This window comes from Trachinotus anak, unplaced genomic scaffold, assembly GCF_046630095.1.
Source record: "Trachinotus anak isolate AG129_WGS33_773 ecotype Australia unplaced genomic scaffold, CSIRO_AGI_Tana_v1 ptg000012l, whole genome shotgun sequence".
In the NCBI taxonomy this organism is placed as follows: Eukaryota; Metazoa; Chordata; class Actinopteri; order Carangiformes; family Carangidae; genus Trachinotus; species Trachinotus anak.
Genome location: NW_027273863.1, coordinates 13061257 through 13080525, shown reverse-complemented (window position 1 = coordinate 13080525; position 19269 = coordinate 13061257). Strand labels below are relative to the sequence as shown.

The window sequence follows — 19269 nt, the reverse complement described above, 5'->3', positions numbered from 1 at the left end:
GTACTCACCCACACTTTCATTTACTCACTCACTCAGTCAATCATGCTTTTTTTCACTCACTCAGAACTTCATAGTCTGCTCATGAGAAAATAGTACCAGTGGTCCGGATTAGAGCAGTTTATATGCAGGTCTACCTTATCCGCTTGTTGGTTTTACCCCAGCTTTTCATTACAGACTTATGGAGGAATGATAATAGCAGCCTGGGCCTTTAGATAATGGAAACAAGGGCCAGTGGGATGACTGGAAGGTTTCCATTCACCACGGCGGCACCTTAATAGACTGCAGTGGCTTACATTGCAAAAGCTGTTTTCTTTTTCTAGCCTTCAATAAAATGAAAGAATATCATTGGTATGAAAACAAACTTTGTTCTTATCGCACTTTCAGATTTTACATTCCCTGTGCACTTCTCTGCAACCAAGCCTGTATTTGCATGGTTTAATGTAGGCTTGTGCAACATGATGACTTCTACTATTTGATGATGCGTGATGTAATTTTTACTGTGTGTGTAACTTGTTTAATTCAGTTTATGATAAAGTGCGTTAGAAAAAAAAAGTTGTAATATTTTGAAATTAATGTGATGTAATGTTAATTATTATGATAAAATATAGTAATTATAATGACAGCAAAAAGAATAATAACATAGGTGTGCAGGTAACAATAAAAGGACAGATGAAGCTTTAAAAACATTTTGAGAGACTCTGACATCAGTTGCTAAAAACACCTGTGGAGGGCACCTTCTATAAAATGATTAGCTACACAGGCTCAGGCCTTTATGGTTTTTGTATCTAATATTTGAGACTGTTAGCAGAATGGTAGCTGATGCAAAATGTGCTCATGGCCAATCTATACGCTTAACCCATCTTTCTAAGTTGTGTGTGCCTTTGGCACTGAGTCTAACCCTCAAGCTGGCTGACTCACTTACTCAGCAGTCCATTAGCTAATGATGGTTGGTGCAGCCTCTCTTCTCCTCACACATCTTTTCCTTCCCTCCCTTTCCCTCTTTTGATGTTTTCCTTGCTTTAATATTCTGATGATATGAAACAGTCCTTAACACCACAGAAAATTCCTGCATTTCTTCTCCTCTGTTTGAAAAATGCAGTTGTAACAGTGAGCAACCACCATATGACCGTATGATTACTGGGCAATTAAATTGGATCTGAATATAAAGCAGTGGTCCTTAGAATATTTCTCTGTGTCCCCTAACTTGGGCCAGTGTAATCATATAATTTACGATATTGTGTAATTTCTCAGATTTGTAGTTGATTATAAGTTGATGAAATGTTCACAGAAGGGAGACTAAATGATGTGGGAAGGTCTGCCACACAGATTTACTGTTTCACACAGAATAAGAAATTCTAGGAGAGACAGAGATGAAAGAAGGGCAGACAAATATGTTCATTTGAGGTCATTTGAGGGACTTATAAATATCAGCAACAAAGCCCATATCCATAGGTCATCACTACACTAGTCACAGTCTGCTACTCAGACTGTCAGTCAAAGTCTTCATTTGATTTGCCCAATAAACTTTAATTGTGACAGAGAGACATGCCAGGACTCGTTTCTATTTCCATTCTCTAGTAAATCTCGTAAAAACCTCATCATGTCATATTGCGTCTGTCCACTTTAAACTGTACCACACAAAAACTTCTTCAGAAAAACACGTCTCTAAAAAAAACTAGATTAAATATGCTGAACTAGGCACACCATTATATCCCAGCGAAAACGTACTCACTTACTGTGGAGTCTCACTGCTTTGCGTTAGCACCCCTGGACACGTGGCTTTTTTACCCCTTTGTAAGCCCTGCTTTCTACCCCTCTATGTTACTCCCCCTCCCCCTTGTCACCTTTTAAATAGCCCCTGACATCCCTGTGTGTGTCTTCATGCTCGCAACAGCTTCACCTGATGCCTGGGTGCCCACTAACCTGGTGTTTGAGCACCTTTAAACTTGGGCTAGCTGGTCTGATAATTTCATGCAGCTGCTGCTGTGAAGTTAACACAAATGCCTACTGCATCTGTGTTATGATTTTAGTGGTAATTACTGCTTCATTGGAAGTCTTCAAATGGCCATGTGGACTTTTAAAGTTTCTATCCGCAAGCTTATTTTCTTTGCTTGTGCGCGCATGTACCACCATATCACAGACACAGACGAGATGAACTCACTTGACCTTCCTCTGTGTCTTTTTCCTCCATCTTTGTGGTATGACACCACTTGAATCCTCTGAGACATCTTGCCACATACTGTGTCTGTAATTCTCATAAATTTGTTTACAAAGATGGATAAACGAGTCAACGAACTCCACAGTGACACCCATATTTACAAGAAAAAACCAAGAGCCTCTCATTTTTGGATCATCTGTGAGTGATTTAATCAGGATAAACAAGCCTCATTGTGGATAGAAAAACTCAGCGTTCTCTTCACTGATTGGAATCTCAAGGACTTTTCCCTGTGATATACGAGGGACTGAGTCTCTCTTTAATTAGCATTGACATCATTCGGATAAGAGAGAGCAAAAAAGACGAGGACGGGGGGGGGGGGGGGGGGATTGACAGAGGCTGCAGAGTAAAGACTAAAAAGAGAACGATGAAGACAAAGTGATTCAGAAAGAATAGACAGAGAGCTAAAAAGATGGGGAGGAGAGTAGGGCTGTAAATCATCTATCCTCTCTTACTCAAGACTTTCTAGGAGAGGCCAAGTAGAAAGCCATCACAATTAGTATGAGTGGTTCAAGGGCAGTTATACATAGCATTCAGAAAGTTTTCACATTTTGTCAGGTTGCAGTCTCACAGAAAATCATAATTTTTTTCCCCATTATCTCTCATCAGTCTACACTCAGTAATGATGAAGTGATGAAGCTTTTGCAGAAGCCCTTCTGGAAGTTTCTCCTATCTCCACATGGCATCTCTGGAGCTCAACCAGAGTGACCATTGGGTTCCTGGTCACTTCTCTCTAATTACTCAGTTTGGGTTTGGTGGCGAGCTCTAGGTTAGAGTCCTGCTTGTTCCAAACTTCCATTTAAGAATCATGGAGACCATTGTGCACCTTTTTTCTCCTATCTTTTTTTTTTTTTTGTAATATCCTTGAATATCCTAATGTGAATGCTGCTTTCTTTCCACTGTAACTCAGGTCCCCGTCATGATCTTTATCCATATCATGAATTCAATTCATCATAAATATGAGGCATGTAGCTATATATATATATATATATATATATATATATATATATATATATATATATATATATATATATATATATAAGACATTCATCTATTAATTTGTGTATTCTAATTTCTCGATTCTCTACTCATATTAACCTTCATCATTCACAGTGTAACTGTCTCATTGTAGAGAATCATTGATGAAAAATGTCTACTGTTCGAGTCCTGGGTTGACCGCCGTTTGAGGCCATAATGATCTGATTAATCTCAACAACATCTGTCTCTGTGTGTGGTTAAACATAAAACGACCCTTAACGTTGTTGTTGAGGAAGGAGAGACACTTTCTTATTACCCTAACGCACCCAAAATTTCCCAGATGGTTTGGGGTTTGAACTGGCAACTTTCCAGTCACAAGCCTGCTTCCTTAACCTGAAGGCCTCCACCACAACACTGCTAGTCCTGCAAAATTCAAGTAGCACCTTAAGGTGTAAATATGTTCCGTTTGGATCCTTGCTGTATGCTCTACATGTGCATTGTTAATTTTGGATGGCAGTATATTGTGATACTATACTGTTACACATAGTATCCAGTGTTGATCCTCAACAATTCAACAACTGATTGTGTTTAAGGGACAAAAAACAGACATATTTGACTGGCTCTTTGCCTTATATATGAGTATTAGTTGAAACCTGAGGTCTAAAGTCAGTCTACATTAGTTTAACATAATGTAAAATAAATTCAGTGAAAAGAGAAATGGAAAGCCCTCTTCTCCACAAATAGCAGGCCCTCCCTTTCTATTTATGTACGTGTTGCACTTAGGGATGGAAATTGTTACTTGTTTAAACACAATTATCATGCTGCTCAATGGCAAAAAAACTCCAGTCATTTGAAATAAAATTGATGCCTTGGGTTTTCTTTGGAGAAAACATCATAAACAACCATGTTGCCAAAGTGGAATAGAGAACCCGCCAGTATGTGAACCAGTAGTCTAGTGTTCTCTGTGCGTTCCCACTACTCATGCCGCTATTTGGCTACTGATTGCATTTTTTTTCCTCCTCTAGTTAGTAATTGCAATGAAGTAAACACCAAATAAAGCTAATTATGTTTGCTCTTGGTCTTTCTTTTACTCCCTCCTTCGTTTGCTTTTTTTCAGTCTGGTATTTGGTTGCATAACTCTCATTGAAACATTGAATGAAATTCCCATTCCGAAGGAGGTCCAACATGGTACTAAACAGGGGCTTAAATCTTTTTTTTTTTGGTCTCTCCTTGATTCTATATCACATATCTAGACATAAAAAGAAGGACAGCACTGTTGCCACTTTTCATTTCTATCTTTGAGAGTAGTATGTTTTACTGTTAATGTAATTTCGAGATGACAGTGACTGTGGTTTGGATAATGGATATAAGCAGCAGTCCCAAGACCATTCTCGGGTATAGGCCAATGAAAACAGCGACAAATTGCAGATTTGAGCTTCTTGCTAAAGTGAAGTCATAAAAGTTGCATTCACACTCCCACTTAAATTTGCACAGCTGTACACCACTGTCACAGTGCAAGAAAGACGCAAGGGAATTCCTTAGATTAATTTCAAATAGTACAACTCATGGCACAGAACCAGCACTGATGTTCCATTCAGGCCATTCATCCCTATAATATGAAGCCATGATAAATGAATACAATCCCTGAGGCTTTGCTGAAAAGTGGATATTGTTTCAGCTAAGGTCAGGAAATGTTAATACAACACAATCTCAGTATGAGACTGCTTTTTCTTAATTCAGGACACTTTCCCCTCTGTGAGATTGAAAAGCTACCCTCTGCTCTACCACCACACTCTTTAATAGGCCAACTGCTGTAAAGGGAGGATCTTGGTACGTTTATTGCAGATGTTCAGAATTGCTTGGCTCTACTAGAAAGGGAATTTAGCTGTTGTTCACTTTGGCAGAGATGACAAATATAGTACTGTTCCTAGAGTTAAACAGTTGGTAGCATTAGGCAACCAGACTGTATGTGTGTGTGTACACTTAGCACACAAACTATGGAAAAGTGAAAGAGGGAGGGGGGTTATTTCACTGCCCTCTCCATCCCACAGTGCTTTGTGCTTGGGGTGAGAGGGGGCTGAGAAAGTTCCCTTGGCTTTACTGGGTAATCCCTTGATAAATAAACGACGAAGACAAGACCACCGCTGCTATCTGTAAACCAATACTCCCCTAGAGGAGGGATGGCCCTGGCCTTGGCTAGCTTGGAGCTGATTCTCTTGCTGTGCTCCTTTTACACTCTCTTGCCTCAGGATAATATGTGCATGAAACACAAATACATACACACACGCACACATACACAGAATACATGGAAACACATTCTGGTACACACCTTTGTGTGGTAAAAATAAGTCATTTAGTTTGGGTGGAGTAATGGCTGCTCTGTGGATATGCAGATCAGTAATCCCAAACCTGTACATCACATGTTTTTACAACAAGTGGTTGTTAAACATCCTGCCTGCAGCAACAGAAATCAAATTTCATTGGGTGGCTCAAATATACATAGAATACATGCCTTGTATTTCCCTAAAGTCTTTCCCATGTGGACAGCATGCATCTCACCAATCTGCCCCTTCCATCAGCCTCTGTCCTCAGGCAATCATATAAGGAATGCTCCACAAAATAGCTGAAATTGTGAAGGTATAACAAGGGCAAGCAGGTGGTCACACACGTACACTCTCACAACCAAGTGCTCACGCTGTGCCCAAATGGGACTTTCATTCTCACGCCATCATCAGGTCAGGAGATAATTGATTTATGGCTGTGTCCTAGCTCATGTCGTTACTCAATCTGTCATCTGATTGGCCCTCAGGATTATGTGGTCACAAGATCCGACCTATAAGAGAGTGTCTCTATTTTTCAAGAGAACCCTTGAATAACGAAGATCCTGTTTATTTTCCCTACGATGACTTTGTGTTCTGTTTACACTGTTGTATGTTTAGTTAGGCAAAAGAATGATTTGTTATGGTTTGTTATTGTTTTGAAATGCAGGCCCTTCTCCAATCTTTGCTGGCCTCTTCTAAAGTAGCACATTTTTGAACCGCTTCTCTGTGGTTTCTTTTGTAAAAATAATGGGCTAATGCAAACAGAACTGTGAGTGACCTCCTCTTGATGTTCATATTTTACACAGATGTTTACATTTTTCTCTCAGAGAATAGCAAAGTGTCATACAAAGGCAGGTGAGAAATGGCACTGGATTTCAAACTTAAGTCTGCCTCTTTGAAAGTTCACAATGATAGGATTAGATCCTGTCTCATTCCTCCATTAATCAACACTGTAGAGAAATGATAACCTGCAGCTCAGACCTTTTTTGGTTGTTTTTCATGTGCTGAATTAAATATATCACCTTTGGTATAATCAAATGTATTTGAAAGTCAATGCTGAGAGTGAAAAATGAAGATTAGTGAATAGCTTCCTGCTCTTTTAAACTACTGGCTTCATTGTTTAACAGTTCCCCATTGGACTTTTGTAGATATTTGACATATATTTTCTTCTGCATACTGCATGGCTGTGCTATTATGTGCTTATGTTTGCTTAGGTGCATTTGTGAATGGCTCCTCTGTTCTGTGTTTTGTTTTCAGTCCCTCTCACCTTGTTAGTTTTTTGATGGAGACCTCTGGAGGGTCTGTAGTTGGGGGGGGGGTAGTTGATCTACCCAGGATGATCTATCAAGAGTCCCAACCAAAATAATTAGGCTAGAATTTAAAGAATGCAGTGAAATAAGAAAAAAAGTGGATAAAACATTCAAGAAAGAAATTTTAAACACACTATTTCCTCAACTAAGAACTTCATTCTTACAGACCAGTCTTGGCTTTGCTCAGCCCTTTGCACACCTGCCTCTTGCACAGTCTGCTTGCTCCACCACTTTCATACAAACACACACACTCTTCCACACACACAGGAGTGTAGACCTCCCAAACACTGTCTGGACATGATGTCATGGTACTGTATGTTGTCTCAGAAATATCTCAGGAATTTATTTTATAGAAATGGAGTTTTGCTAAATAAGGAAGAGGCCTATGGTTCACTTCGACACTCTCTGCCATACTGGCCAAATATTCATGCATTTAGTTAATGAACAGGTTTAAGTAAGTTTGCCAGATAAAATGAATCAACTTTGACATTTATAGCTTTACTGTTTATTGGAATCAGTGTTTTACTGGTTAATTTTATTTTGTTGCTACAAACACTAGCATACTTGCTGGTGCTGATAATGCTGGACTGAATATAAAGTAGCATATGTAGAATTAATTAACAAAATTTGAGGATTTAGAGTATCCTTGTTTCCTTTACTCTTGCTCAAATAGTCTAATTGTGCAAACTTTGTTTCGTAAAACCATTTTACAGGTTTTAACATTTACAAGTGTTGTAATAAATGTCTGAACACATCATTGTGTGCATACGGTATGCAAATGAATTAAACAGTAATTGTCTGCAGAAGTACTGCAGCAACTGCATAGAGCATTTGGCTTAGTGTTGAGAGGCTACATGGACAAAACAGTTGTGATGTTCTATCTTTTCTCACCACCACAATGTAATGTGTGTGTGTGTGTGTGTGAGTGTGTGTGTGTGTGTGTGTGTGTGTGTGTGTGTGTGTGTGTGTGTGTGTGTGGCATATTTGCATGTGCACGTGTGGCTGTGAGCTGCTCTACCACATGTGAGCATGTTTTATGGGTCCAGAGGGAGTTAAGGTTAATGCAATAAAACAACTTTCCCCGTGCCCAGCGTCTGCCTTAAGACAGGATTTAAGACCAGAGTGTCGTAAAGAAAAAGTAGGAGAGAAAGGCCAGAGTGAAGAGTGAAGTGCAAACAGTGCAATGAGGAAGAAAAATGTTCAGGTTGTAAGTTCTACTGTTCAAAAGCATCTCTTTGGTTCCTACTCCACTGCTCAGGAATGGCTAGCTATTATATGAAAACCTCCATTTAAACTCAATTTATAAGACACATGAGATGACTGATGTGCTTCACCCTGGAGGGAAAGTGTATCTTTAGCAGGCTGGCAAGACATATTTTGTGCCTGTTTTACATACGTTTCAGCTGCTTCCAGAATTACTTACCACCCAGCACGTGGACACAACACTTCAAGCAGCCATTTAAACACACATGCTTTCAGGCCCCTCACACATCGTCCTAAACACTGCCGTTGCCGTGGCACTGTGTCTAACAATGTGAGAAAATTGTGTTGTTTTTACTGATAGCAATGTCCTGAGCACATCTGCAGCATTAGCATTGGAGCTAATTATTGTGTTGTTTAATAGACTGTCATTGAGCATAGGACGAGCGACCAACTTCTGATCTTGTGTTTATTGTAAGTCATTGTACTCCCCACGGTGTATATGCAAAATTAAAAAAAAAATCATCTTCAGCTCATTTAAAACCGGTGACGTAAAGGAGAAAAGTCTAGGTGTGCTTTACTGTATGTATGAAAACATCACTAAGAATGAGGTGGCCACTCTGCTTCAATGAAGTCAGACTGAATTATTCCCACTGCCTCACTGTAAGGCTTCCTTTTCTAAACTAGTAATAAATAAACTGTGCTGTCACATATTTCGTAGTCCTGTTGGATGCCCTTACACAGTAGAATGACGCATCCCTCTGGACAAAGCAGTGTATTTACTTTGATCACTATGAGGAGCTATTCAGTCCAGCGTGCAAGAGCCATTACACTCTGTCTCTCTGGCTAATTGAGGACCACTTAATAACGCTGCCCAGATGCTTTTAAGCCAATGAGATGTCATTGATTTTACCTCCTGGTTTGAAGCACACGCCCCTTCATTCTCCTGACCCTGCTGTCTCCTCCTCTCCGCTGCTGGCTTTAATAGCCCACTGGAGGTACTTGCCGTCGTTGCCAACTGAGCGCACATGTATTCACCTCCATGAGGTAGTGGAATGTTCTACATTTACCGTCAGCCCTCCTGGCAATAACTCACTCATCACACCATTTTCTTTCATCACATCTCTCGCTTCACGCCCGCTGTTTTCCCACGTTGTCCGTTACTCTGAATTTCTCTGTTCCATAACCCTTTTCACCTCCCTTCACCCTGCAATCATTCATTCTTCATTGGAACGTGCCGGTGTCACTCTGAAATAAATAAGTCCACTTTGAATAATTTATTTGTGTTTGTATGCTTTCATCTGTGCAGGTGTCAATTGGTGGTTTATAGAAGCAACCCTGCAGCTCCACCCCTGCTGTTATATGTTTTTCTAGCTTAACAGGTGTTTGTGTGTGTGTGTGTGTGTGTGTGTGTGTGTGTGTGTGTGTGTGTTTTCTATGCTCCCCACAGGTGGACAAGGTGTGTGGCCTGACTACTGGGGAACCTACAGGCATGCAGCCTACTAGCCCAGAGGTCACAACCTCTAGCGTGACCTCATCGTCTCCTACTCCATCTGCCGCTCCCTCCCAACCTTTACCAGAGCAGTGGCTGGGGCAGCTCGCCCACTTGAGGAGGTAAGACAAAGAAAAGCAATGATTCAGTCTGATTCAAAGCTTTACTGCTGCCAGTTGTAAATCAAAATGCCTCCTTTTTTTTCTGGCAAATACAACCTTTTTGCTTCTTAATTAGTTTCACTGGTAGATAATCGGCCTGATGGAAAGTAAAATTCAGTAAAATGAAAACTGGTCAGGTCTGTATGACACAGCCTGAGGAGTTGGCCCATGTCTACTCACAGCTGCCATCAGTTCTTGCTTTCTTCATATGGTTAGTTGAACACAACATACGTCCCACACACACACACACACACACACACACACACACACACACACACACACACAGTAAATGTAGTGCCTGGCACTAAGGCCCATGCCCTCCACCTGGCCTCTGAGGCAGCCCTCCCATACCCACCGCAGCTAGCAGTGATGTGCCCAGCTACAGGCAAGGGGGACTGTGGGTAAGATTAATCTTGACGGACCAACAATTTCCTGTTTACCCAGACGGCCATACCACCAGCTCTGTACACCAGCCAGCCTCGGCTTAAATAGCACCACACACAAAAACACACACTGAGGCACACACTTGCAGCGTTGCCTGTCTGACCTTGTCCCAAACCATGAATCACTGCACTGATGCCAGCCTAGCTGACAGGTCTGGCCTGGCACTGCCACCGCCATTCATGACAACACAATCCAACTCCCTGCCTGCTGCCAACCCTGACCAGAGCACATGTGAGCACTGACCACTTCAGAGACCTGGCAGCACCCACTGCAGTAAATGGAGAATAGTGTACTGCTGAAAAATATGAAACATGATATGGTAGAGCAACATTTATGTTTCGTTTTAGTGGGGAAAAATGTAAAATCGTACAGCAGAACTGTCTTTGGCTTCCCTGTGGATTTTTTAACTGTTTGCACATCTGCAGATGTTTGCTTGTGTTTTTATTTACTGACTTAACATACTGTATATTACATACCAGTACTGGTTTAATTGTTGGTGTGGTGTGGTGTGCTGTGGTGTGGGGAGAAACGGGTTATTGATGTTTTTGTGATGTGGCCAGTCTCTGCATGTGCATGATTAATCACTCTCTTCCAGGGTCAACTGACTGGTCTTTTCTCCCTCCTCCCCATGTGTCCTGTCATGTTGTCCTTTTGTTTCCTTTTTCTTTCTCCCACCCCCCACCCCCACTCCACCCCCACACTTTCACATCCCTGCATCCTCCTTGCTTGCAACAATCTCCCCTGGACTTCAACTCCCATCACTCCCAGCTCGCTCCCCCTGAAACCCTCCAAGAACAATAAACATAGTCTGAGAACGCTCTCTAGGTAAGCATGAACCCAAGAGACTTATTTCTCTCACACAGTCCATCAAGTAGTGACAGCTCATATTTTGACCGGTGTAGATACTTGTGACGTTTTTATTTAATTTAACAGTTGATCATCTTTGTGTTTTGGGTGACTCATGCATTTTTTCATGTCTTACAAAACCACCTTTATTCATATCGTCTGTTAGTCTGGAACATTGATTCCCGACACTGTCTGACTCAGCATATAACCTCTCACGACCCCTGCTGTTTTCGCTCAGCCTCATGGGTGGCAACAATATGTGTCAGATCAAAATATCATGCCATTGTTTTTCTCGAGATGAAAAGCATCTATATCGATAACATGTGCTAGCAGATCTGGTGAAGCATGCACTGTACCGCACGGCGGAGTAGAGAAAAATGTGTGGACTTATGTGTGGTCACTCATTTTCTGCCACCACCAGTATCATGAGGTGTCTTTATCACATGCATGTATTGTCAAGTGGAATGCAGACACCTGTTTAATGTCAAAGATGTGGCCACTTATGTCACAGTAACACAATACATTTACCAGATTTTCCAACATGGCCAGTGATAAAGAAAGATATATGGTACAGTATGTATTCAAATCACACTATTCCCTTTCCACACATGTCTGTTTTCTTTCTTAGGGAGTTCTTGATGTACCTGCAGCGCTACAAGTCTTTCTTTGCAGCGTTACCAGAGATGCTGTGCGAAGGGGAGAATGTAGTGGACGACTCCACATGCTGGAGCGGAGATGATGTGGTGGAGAGGTACACACACACACACACACACACACACACACACACACACATTCTCTCTAAACCTGAACTATAAATAACCATATTAGTGATGTTACTCTCTGATATAAGAAATTCAAACCAAACTTCTCGACAAATCAGATCTTTTTCTTTTGCTTCTTTCATCTGCTGTCATCACAAGTGAGGATTTGTTTGGGAAATAAAAAATGAAAGAGTATTTTCAGTATGAACATTACTGTCCCCTTATTTGCCCAAAATCCATTGTTCTTTTCAGTTTGAATAAGAATGATTGGCGTTCGGCATTATGAGCACCACTGCTGTTTGTTCTTCATGATTAGGCAACATTTTGTATCTTGTTACACTGCTTTGCTGTGGCCATTTGTTGCATAAACAGGTTTTTTGGCAGTGCTGGAGAGATGAGGTCTTTCATTTTCTACAAATGACAGTAGACTCTGGCTTGTGTGCGTCTTTCAGACCGGTCCTTCCAGTTCCACCTGAGATTTGATAGCTCTGAGTTTTGAATACATTTAGATTAGAGAAAAAGCAACAGACAGACCCTCTCTGCATGTGTCTGTGTGCCTATGTAGGATAATGTCAGGGTGTGTTAGTCAGTGTGTCTGGCTGTTGTTAATCAATGTGGAAATAAGGAATTTATTAAATCCATCTCCACACTGAGTGAATGCAGACAGAACAAATATTTGCTATGCTCTCCTCTCCTCTCCTTTGTATTAGATTCAGTTAATGAGCTGTTATCTGTGCCTTTCTTTTTCTCTTTAGTATATTTATGAGGTTTCTATTTTGTGCTGATTTATAGGTGTGGATCCAGAGCCATTTTGCTGTTTATGGTTTTGGGTGAATCTCTCAGAGACTTAAGTACTTACTCTCTCTCTGTGTGTGTGTGTGTGTGTGTGTGTGTGTGTGTGTGTGTGTGTGTGTGTGTGTGTGTGTGTGTGTGTGTGTGTGTGTGTGTGTGTGTGTGTGTGTGTGTGTGTGTGGTTATGTGTTTCTCAGTCAGCATGAGGAGAACACAGAAATGATGCGGAGGACTGAGCCAGTGCAAGTCTGTAACTGATTCCCCCTGCTGGATCTGTTTCTTAAACACTAGAAACTCAGTCCGCAATTATGACAAGGTTATGCTCTCCTTCCCTTCTGTGGTGGCCCAAAACTGGCTCCCATTACCATGGCAACCTCAGCTCTTGGCACTGCCAGTATTGGCCTTGACAGAGGAAGACAGTGGTCTGGGGATGCCTTTTCCCCATGATCCACTCTGAGTGTTTGCAGGACTCTTTGGCCCTTGTCTGTTTGATGGGTTAAACCATACATTAAACTTTACATGAATGCATGGGAAGACATTAGGCACATGAGCAGATGTGTCACACTCATTTTGCTATTGTCAATTATAGGCAAAAAGCAGTTTGTTACAGATTTAGCTGAGGCAGCTTATTATTATTTTATTTTGGATCTCTTCTCTTCTCTTCTCTTCTCTTCTCTTCTCTTCTCTTCTCTTCTCTTCTCCTGGCCCGATACTCCCCTACCCTTCCCAACTGCAGAGGATCTGCCAATGGCTGAGACATATCGAGCAGACCACCCATTCATCAGGGCCTGTGACAGTGTGTCAGCACACAAATTACAGTAGGCAGCCAATGTGTGTGTGCTTGGTCCATGATCAGGAACATATGAGCATAAACACAGGGCGAGGCAGCCATATCTCTAACTAAATTTGTCAAGGAACGGCTTCTTTGTATTGTATTTAAAGCCACTTCTTTATTTCTTTATTTTCTCTGTGTGTGAGTGTGTGTGTGTGTGTGAATGCATGTCACTTTTTCTACCAAAGCCACTAGTTTTTCAACGACACTGCTAATGGGTTGTAACAGTGTGTTATCACACACTCCCTGGTGTGAGCCAGGTCTTTGCTTGTGGTGTCAAGTGTTCTTGGGTTGAATAAGAAAACAGTGCCCTACTGAGACAGTTGGCACCACTCATAAACTGCTCAGATTGGCTTGTGGCTATTCAGCAAACCTCCTTCACTGTATTTGACTCTGTTGGCATGTATTGGAGAGAGAGGGGCAGGACAGGGCATGAAAGGGGTTGGCGTTTTGGTGCCGTGGTGCCCCCTGTGCCTCCCTGTGCCCCTGATGAGGGAAGCATGGTGGAGTGATTGGGGAGGGGGGCTTGGCAGCATAAAGACCCATTGTGGAGTCAGTGGAGTGGGGCACAGCCCTGCCGTGGGGACCCCCAAAGCCTAAGGGGGAAACAAAGACCCTCCTATGAGGCTGCATGGGAAAGACTTGGACATTGCTGCCACGACTTCTGCCACTGCCCACACCACACCATGCCTGGGAAAGTTGCATGAGAACTGCAAAGGAGATGAGAGAAGGGTAGATAGTGAGAGGCAGCAAAGAAGACACATGGTGTGACCGAAATGAACATGATAAGCTGCCATCATGTTAGTTCATGTCATAGTCTGACTTCCTGTGTGGTGGGCACACAAAGCCTTTGAGGGATTGGAGGGTTTCTCCCACATGCAGAACACACACACACACACACACACACACACACACACACACATATCAATCCACACAAAATCCATATGCTATTCAACAGCTGGAGGGGTTATTCATTCAGACACAATCATAATGTGCTCCGGCAAGAAGACACACATCCATGTGAGAGCACTCACACACACACACACACACACACACACACACACACACACACACATACACACTTGTATGTTGTAATACATCAAAGCACATCAAAGGCACTGGGGATTGAAATTCCCTTCTTCTCTTTATTCAGCATCTGATGACAGAAGGGTGAGCGGGGGGCAAACAGTTGTACTTACAACCAAAAGTGCGTGTTGGCATGTGTTCAAACATCTCTGAACATTTACAACATCACATGTGTGAATACTTTGCACCATCTTTTCCAGAAGAAAAGATAAACCCAACTTACCACGTTCTGTATTTAGATTTGCTAGTTAGCGTAAATTTATTGTGGTAGTCTTATCAGAAACTGAAATAATCAGTTGCAATCTCTTCTCACTTTAATCATGTTAATTACCATTCCTGTTGTTTCTTACCCCTTTGAGAAGCTTTTGTCACAAACTTAGAGCAGCAGGTCATGAAACAATGCTGCAGGCTGTAGCCACTATTTGACATCATTAAGACCAGGATCACCTCCACACATGAGAAAGTAACCTCACTCAGGATTTTGGTAGAAAACAACGTATTGTTAAATTTCACCCAATCACAACCAAACAACAAATATTTAGGTATGAATGGCAAATTTAGGTGAAATAATATTAAATTCAGGACAGATATCAAATAAAGGTAATTCACCTCTGGCTGTAGTTCCCAGTTTTGCTCATGAGTTCCAGGATCAGTCTGTAACAAAACTCCTTTAACCATCACCAATCTGATTATGGACAGATATTTGTTGCCGGTGGTGGGGATCACGTTGGACACACGCTGTCATTGGTGTCAGGATCCAGAAAGAAGAGCACTGCAAGTGCTGCTTATTAGATGGAAAAGAAGGAATGGTGATGAGTGGGCAGCCCCTGTGTTGGTTGTAGCCACCTCTACCTTTTTATGAAGAGCATTAAATCAGGTGCATAACTGGATCAGAAGAGACAAAAGACAGTCCGATGAAGCAGAGGCCATGGTTTAAACAAGTAAATTGCAACCTGCATAGAATGCAAAGTCATTGTGTGTTAAACCACTCACAGCTGAGATCTGTTGTGTAACTGTGTTTACTGTGTAATCTGTGTTTACTGTGATTTTATTTCTGGATTTACTGTTTTTCAAATGCAGCTCATGCAGCAAATCTGCTTCAACAATGAAAGTTATTGCAATGACTCTGAGAGGCATTTCTAGCACACGGTGGGCTTGCATTTAGTTTTCCTGTAGCCTTAGAATCGCTTTATTCTATGACATGAACCAGGAGAGCGCTACTGTTTAGATTCCAAGCTGATTTTATAAAAGAAAGAAGTAAAAGAAATAGAGGCAAGTGAATAAAGTAGTCTCCCTGTTTTTAATTTTGCCTAAGCTCTAAATACAGTGCATGTGTTCAGAAATGATTCAGATGGAGTCTGGCAGTTCATCAGCACTTTCTGGCTTACAGACTCTTTTGGGATTCACAGTCTATTGAACTGATTTACACACTGTATACAGGTAGAGAGTATTCTCTGTAGGGAGGGAAGGAAACAATCCTCTTCCAGCCAAGTATGTCAGCAGTAAGAAATTATAATGCTCATTGGTCAGCCCTCTTCCTTCTCTCTCTGTATTGACCTATGTGAGGAGACATTCATTTCAACCCAAGGGTCAAATCCAAATTCAACTTTTTATTTTATTTTTTTTCAATTTCCTGCAGTATATTTGCAAAGTTGATTCGAAATGGTTGTGCGCTGAAACTCCAGGGTACAAGAGTGTGTCAAATTCAAATTGTGGTGAGATTGCTCTGTGTGTGTGTGTGTGTGTGTGTGTGTGTGTGTGTGTGTGTTCTTCAGTAACTGGGAAGAACTAATAACTCATCACTATATTTCAGGGATGATTCCAAAGTTCTGGATTAGCTCAATGGGACGTACCACAGACAATACAGCAGTGTGAGTGCTTCTGAATGCCTTGCATTTTTATAAGGTTATGACAATCCATTTGTTTATCATTGTGACATCTGGAATCCATTCTGTTATTGCAGGGAGAAGCAGTGAGAGCACTGCATCGGGCAAAGCCCTCACCCCTCAGACTCACGCTCACTTTCTCTCCTTCTTCCTGTCCCATCAAGCCATAGCTTTTTTTTCTCCTCTACCTTCTCTGTGTCAGTCTCTTGGGTCAGAGGAGCTTGAAAAATCCAAGTGCAAGGGAACTTGAAAATGAAACTCTGGCAGAGAGGACAATAAATTAATTACTATACACAGAGGAAGGACATACACTGCCTCAAGCCTGTGTTGTCACAGCAAAACACCAGCAGAAGTTCGGTCTGTTAAATCTGTTTCTTTTTTAAAATGTAGACATGAAGCCAAACATGTTGGGGTGGCAACTGAGTCATGAGAACAGTTGACATTAGAGAAGTAGTACGAAGACCCATGGAAATATAGACGTTATACCCTTTTGTTTCTTTTTCTCTTGCATTTGCCCTTTTACCTCTCCCATTTGCATTTGACATCTGCGACAAACTTCTCAGTCCTTCCTCTGCCCCCCCACAATCCCTTTCTTCTTTTTGTCCTTAGCTGTGATTCAGTGGCCCATCCCTTTCCCATAACCCTGGGCTGCTGCCTAGGACCTCAGCATGACCCGCTCTACATTGCTACATTGCTTAGACTTTTCTCTCTTCTTGGGCCTGCTTCTCTGTGTTTGTGTGTGTGTGTGTGTGTGTGTGTGTGTGTGTGTGTGTGTGTGTGTGTGTGTGTGTGTGTGTGTGTGTGCGCGTGCGTGTGTGTGTGCAGTTGTGTGTGTGCATGTAACCGAAAGAGAAAACAACGGTGATCATATTACAGTAACTGTCAGTTATTTATTCTCTCTGCTGAGATGCTTGGATTGTGAGAGTCTGGAGTTATGGTATTTCTAAATGTGTCACTATACACAAGAAAAAGGGGAAAACAATGTGTTAAAGGATAGTTTTTGCAGTTGTTTGTAAGCAAGTGTGATTGTGTTGGCCTCACTGTACAATTATTTCCCAGTTTGGGACTTAACATGCCTCTGACTGAAACGTGTTTATGTGTTTCAGCCTCCTCAAGTTTTGGTTTTATGGTGTGCCTTGTCCACATTGTATATTTGCGAAATTTCCCTCCAGCTTCTTTCAGTCTTACTATCATCACTTTTATGGAAGGGACACAGTTTTACAGCCTTTCCCTTCTGTTGTGTGTCCAGCCGGTGGAGTGGGTAGAGCTAATATAATTAAAATGCCACAATAGGCTGGCATGTTTTACTGGAGCAGTTCCTACTGGGTGAGGTTGACAAAGTGCACTCACCAACCTCAGTGCTGGCCCATTGGCACAGCATCAAACTCATAGTGGGTAAGAAGGATGAGAAACAGGGAGATAGACATGCAGGAGAGGGGGAAAAGAAGGATGGATGAGAAAACAATGGATAGAAGGAGAGATGAACTGATGGATGGATGGATGGATGGATGGACGGATGGAGGAAAAAAATAAGGGATGTAGGTCAGCAGCAGTAGGGAGCAGTGGCTTTAGGAGAACCCTCTGTCTTTTTGGCTTAATTGCCCCTATGAGCCTGTTTGAAGTCCTCTCTGGTAGCGTGTCTGGGTGCCAGTCAGTAGTGGTTTGTACGTCATTATCCTGCGTGGGTGTGCGTTTGAAAGGCTTGTGTTAGCCTCCCGAGCATTTCTGTATCACAGTTTGACACGCATTCTGTCCCCACCATACCAGTGAACAATTGACAAAACCCACAGAAAATGTGATGTCAGCACCACTGATTATGTGCCGTTGCGCAGATTACCACCACACCACCCAAATGTTACGTGTAAAACAGAACAGTCAACAATAAGTCCTCCAGGACGAACCCTGAATTTTAGAGGCAATCTTATCTTGTGTCATAAAATTGCTCTTGGAAGACACCACAGCTATGCAATGAAGCGCTCGCTGTTTCTCGGCAAACGCTCTGTGATTCTTATCATGGTGTCGCAATATTAGAGCTGTCTCTGCCTGTGTCAACAGAGTCTGTTCCCCTCGTGTGGGAATTTCAATTTAATTTCTGCTTTTTAACATAACATGCAAGATCAAAGGTTACAATATGCATCATATTTCTATACTGGCGGCCCAGACTTATGTGATTTTCTACCTGAATTTCTAGAAGTGGGAATCAAAGTGGTGGCCGTAAAGTAAGCCGTAGGTTTGACACCTTTTGAAGTTGTGAAGTGTGACTTTTAGTGCATTTAAAACATAGAAAAATAAAACTAGCTCTCAACTAATGCAGCCCATGTTATGATAAAAGCTTCATATTTTTGACTCTTACCATATCAGTAATACACACTCACACACTCACTCAGTTCAGTGTGCATTTCAACGCTGTTCAAAGGCAGAGAAAATCCACCTTCAAACCTCTGCTTTGATCCTAACACGCAGCTCATAGCTGTGTGGACACGGGATTACGGCCTCATAGACTATCACACTATTTCTCTGTCCCACAGACAGCACACGTTCTATACACTACACATTCACACACTCGACACACATCAACATGATCACATCTGAGTTACAGAGCTGAACCACTCTCTGCAGTGACTATTTTTAGGGACATTGTTATCCTTTTTCCTGGGGGATACAGCAGACTTTGTCAGTTAGAGCTTGATTGTCTGAATTTGAGCTGAACTTTTGTGTGATGCATTGTGTACCTGTACGTTTGAATACGAGGCCTGAAGTGAGCACTGACAACTCTCCCTGTAGAGTTTTAGTGTGAATGTGAGTACAAGTTTAAGTTTTCAGCATGTGGTATTTACCATCAGAGTGAGAATGTGAGCAACATGTCGGGTTTGACTCCAAATGCAAGTTTAAGGTCAGTCCAAGTTGTTGTCCAACCCATTGGATAAGTCTGCGAGTTTAAAATG

The 19269-nt window shown here is 41.8% G+C and overlaps 1 protein-coding gene across 6 annotated transcripts in view; it reads left to right on the top strand.

The window, feature by feature from the left end:
• gpc5c (glypican 5c) overlaps window positions 1-19269 on the top strand; it is a 99653-nt gene that overhangs the window by 34106 nt on the left and 46278 nt on the right. For 5 of the 6 annotated variants that reach the window (XM_071490416.1, XM_071490418.1, XM_071490419.1 and 2 more), the window contains 3 exons: window positions 9475-9638; window positions 10890-10946; window positions 11596-11718. In XM_071490416.1, the coding sequence (XP_071346517.1) occupies window positions 9475-9638; window positions 10890-10946; window positions 11596-11718 (344 nt within the window). The remainder of the gene's footprint in view (window positions 1-9474; window positions 9639-10889; window positions 10947-11595; window positions 11719-19269) is intronic. The other variant, XM_071490415.1, reaches the window with a different exon arrangement.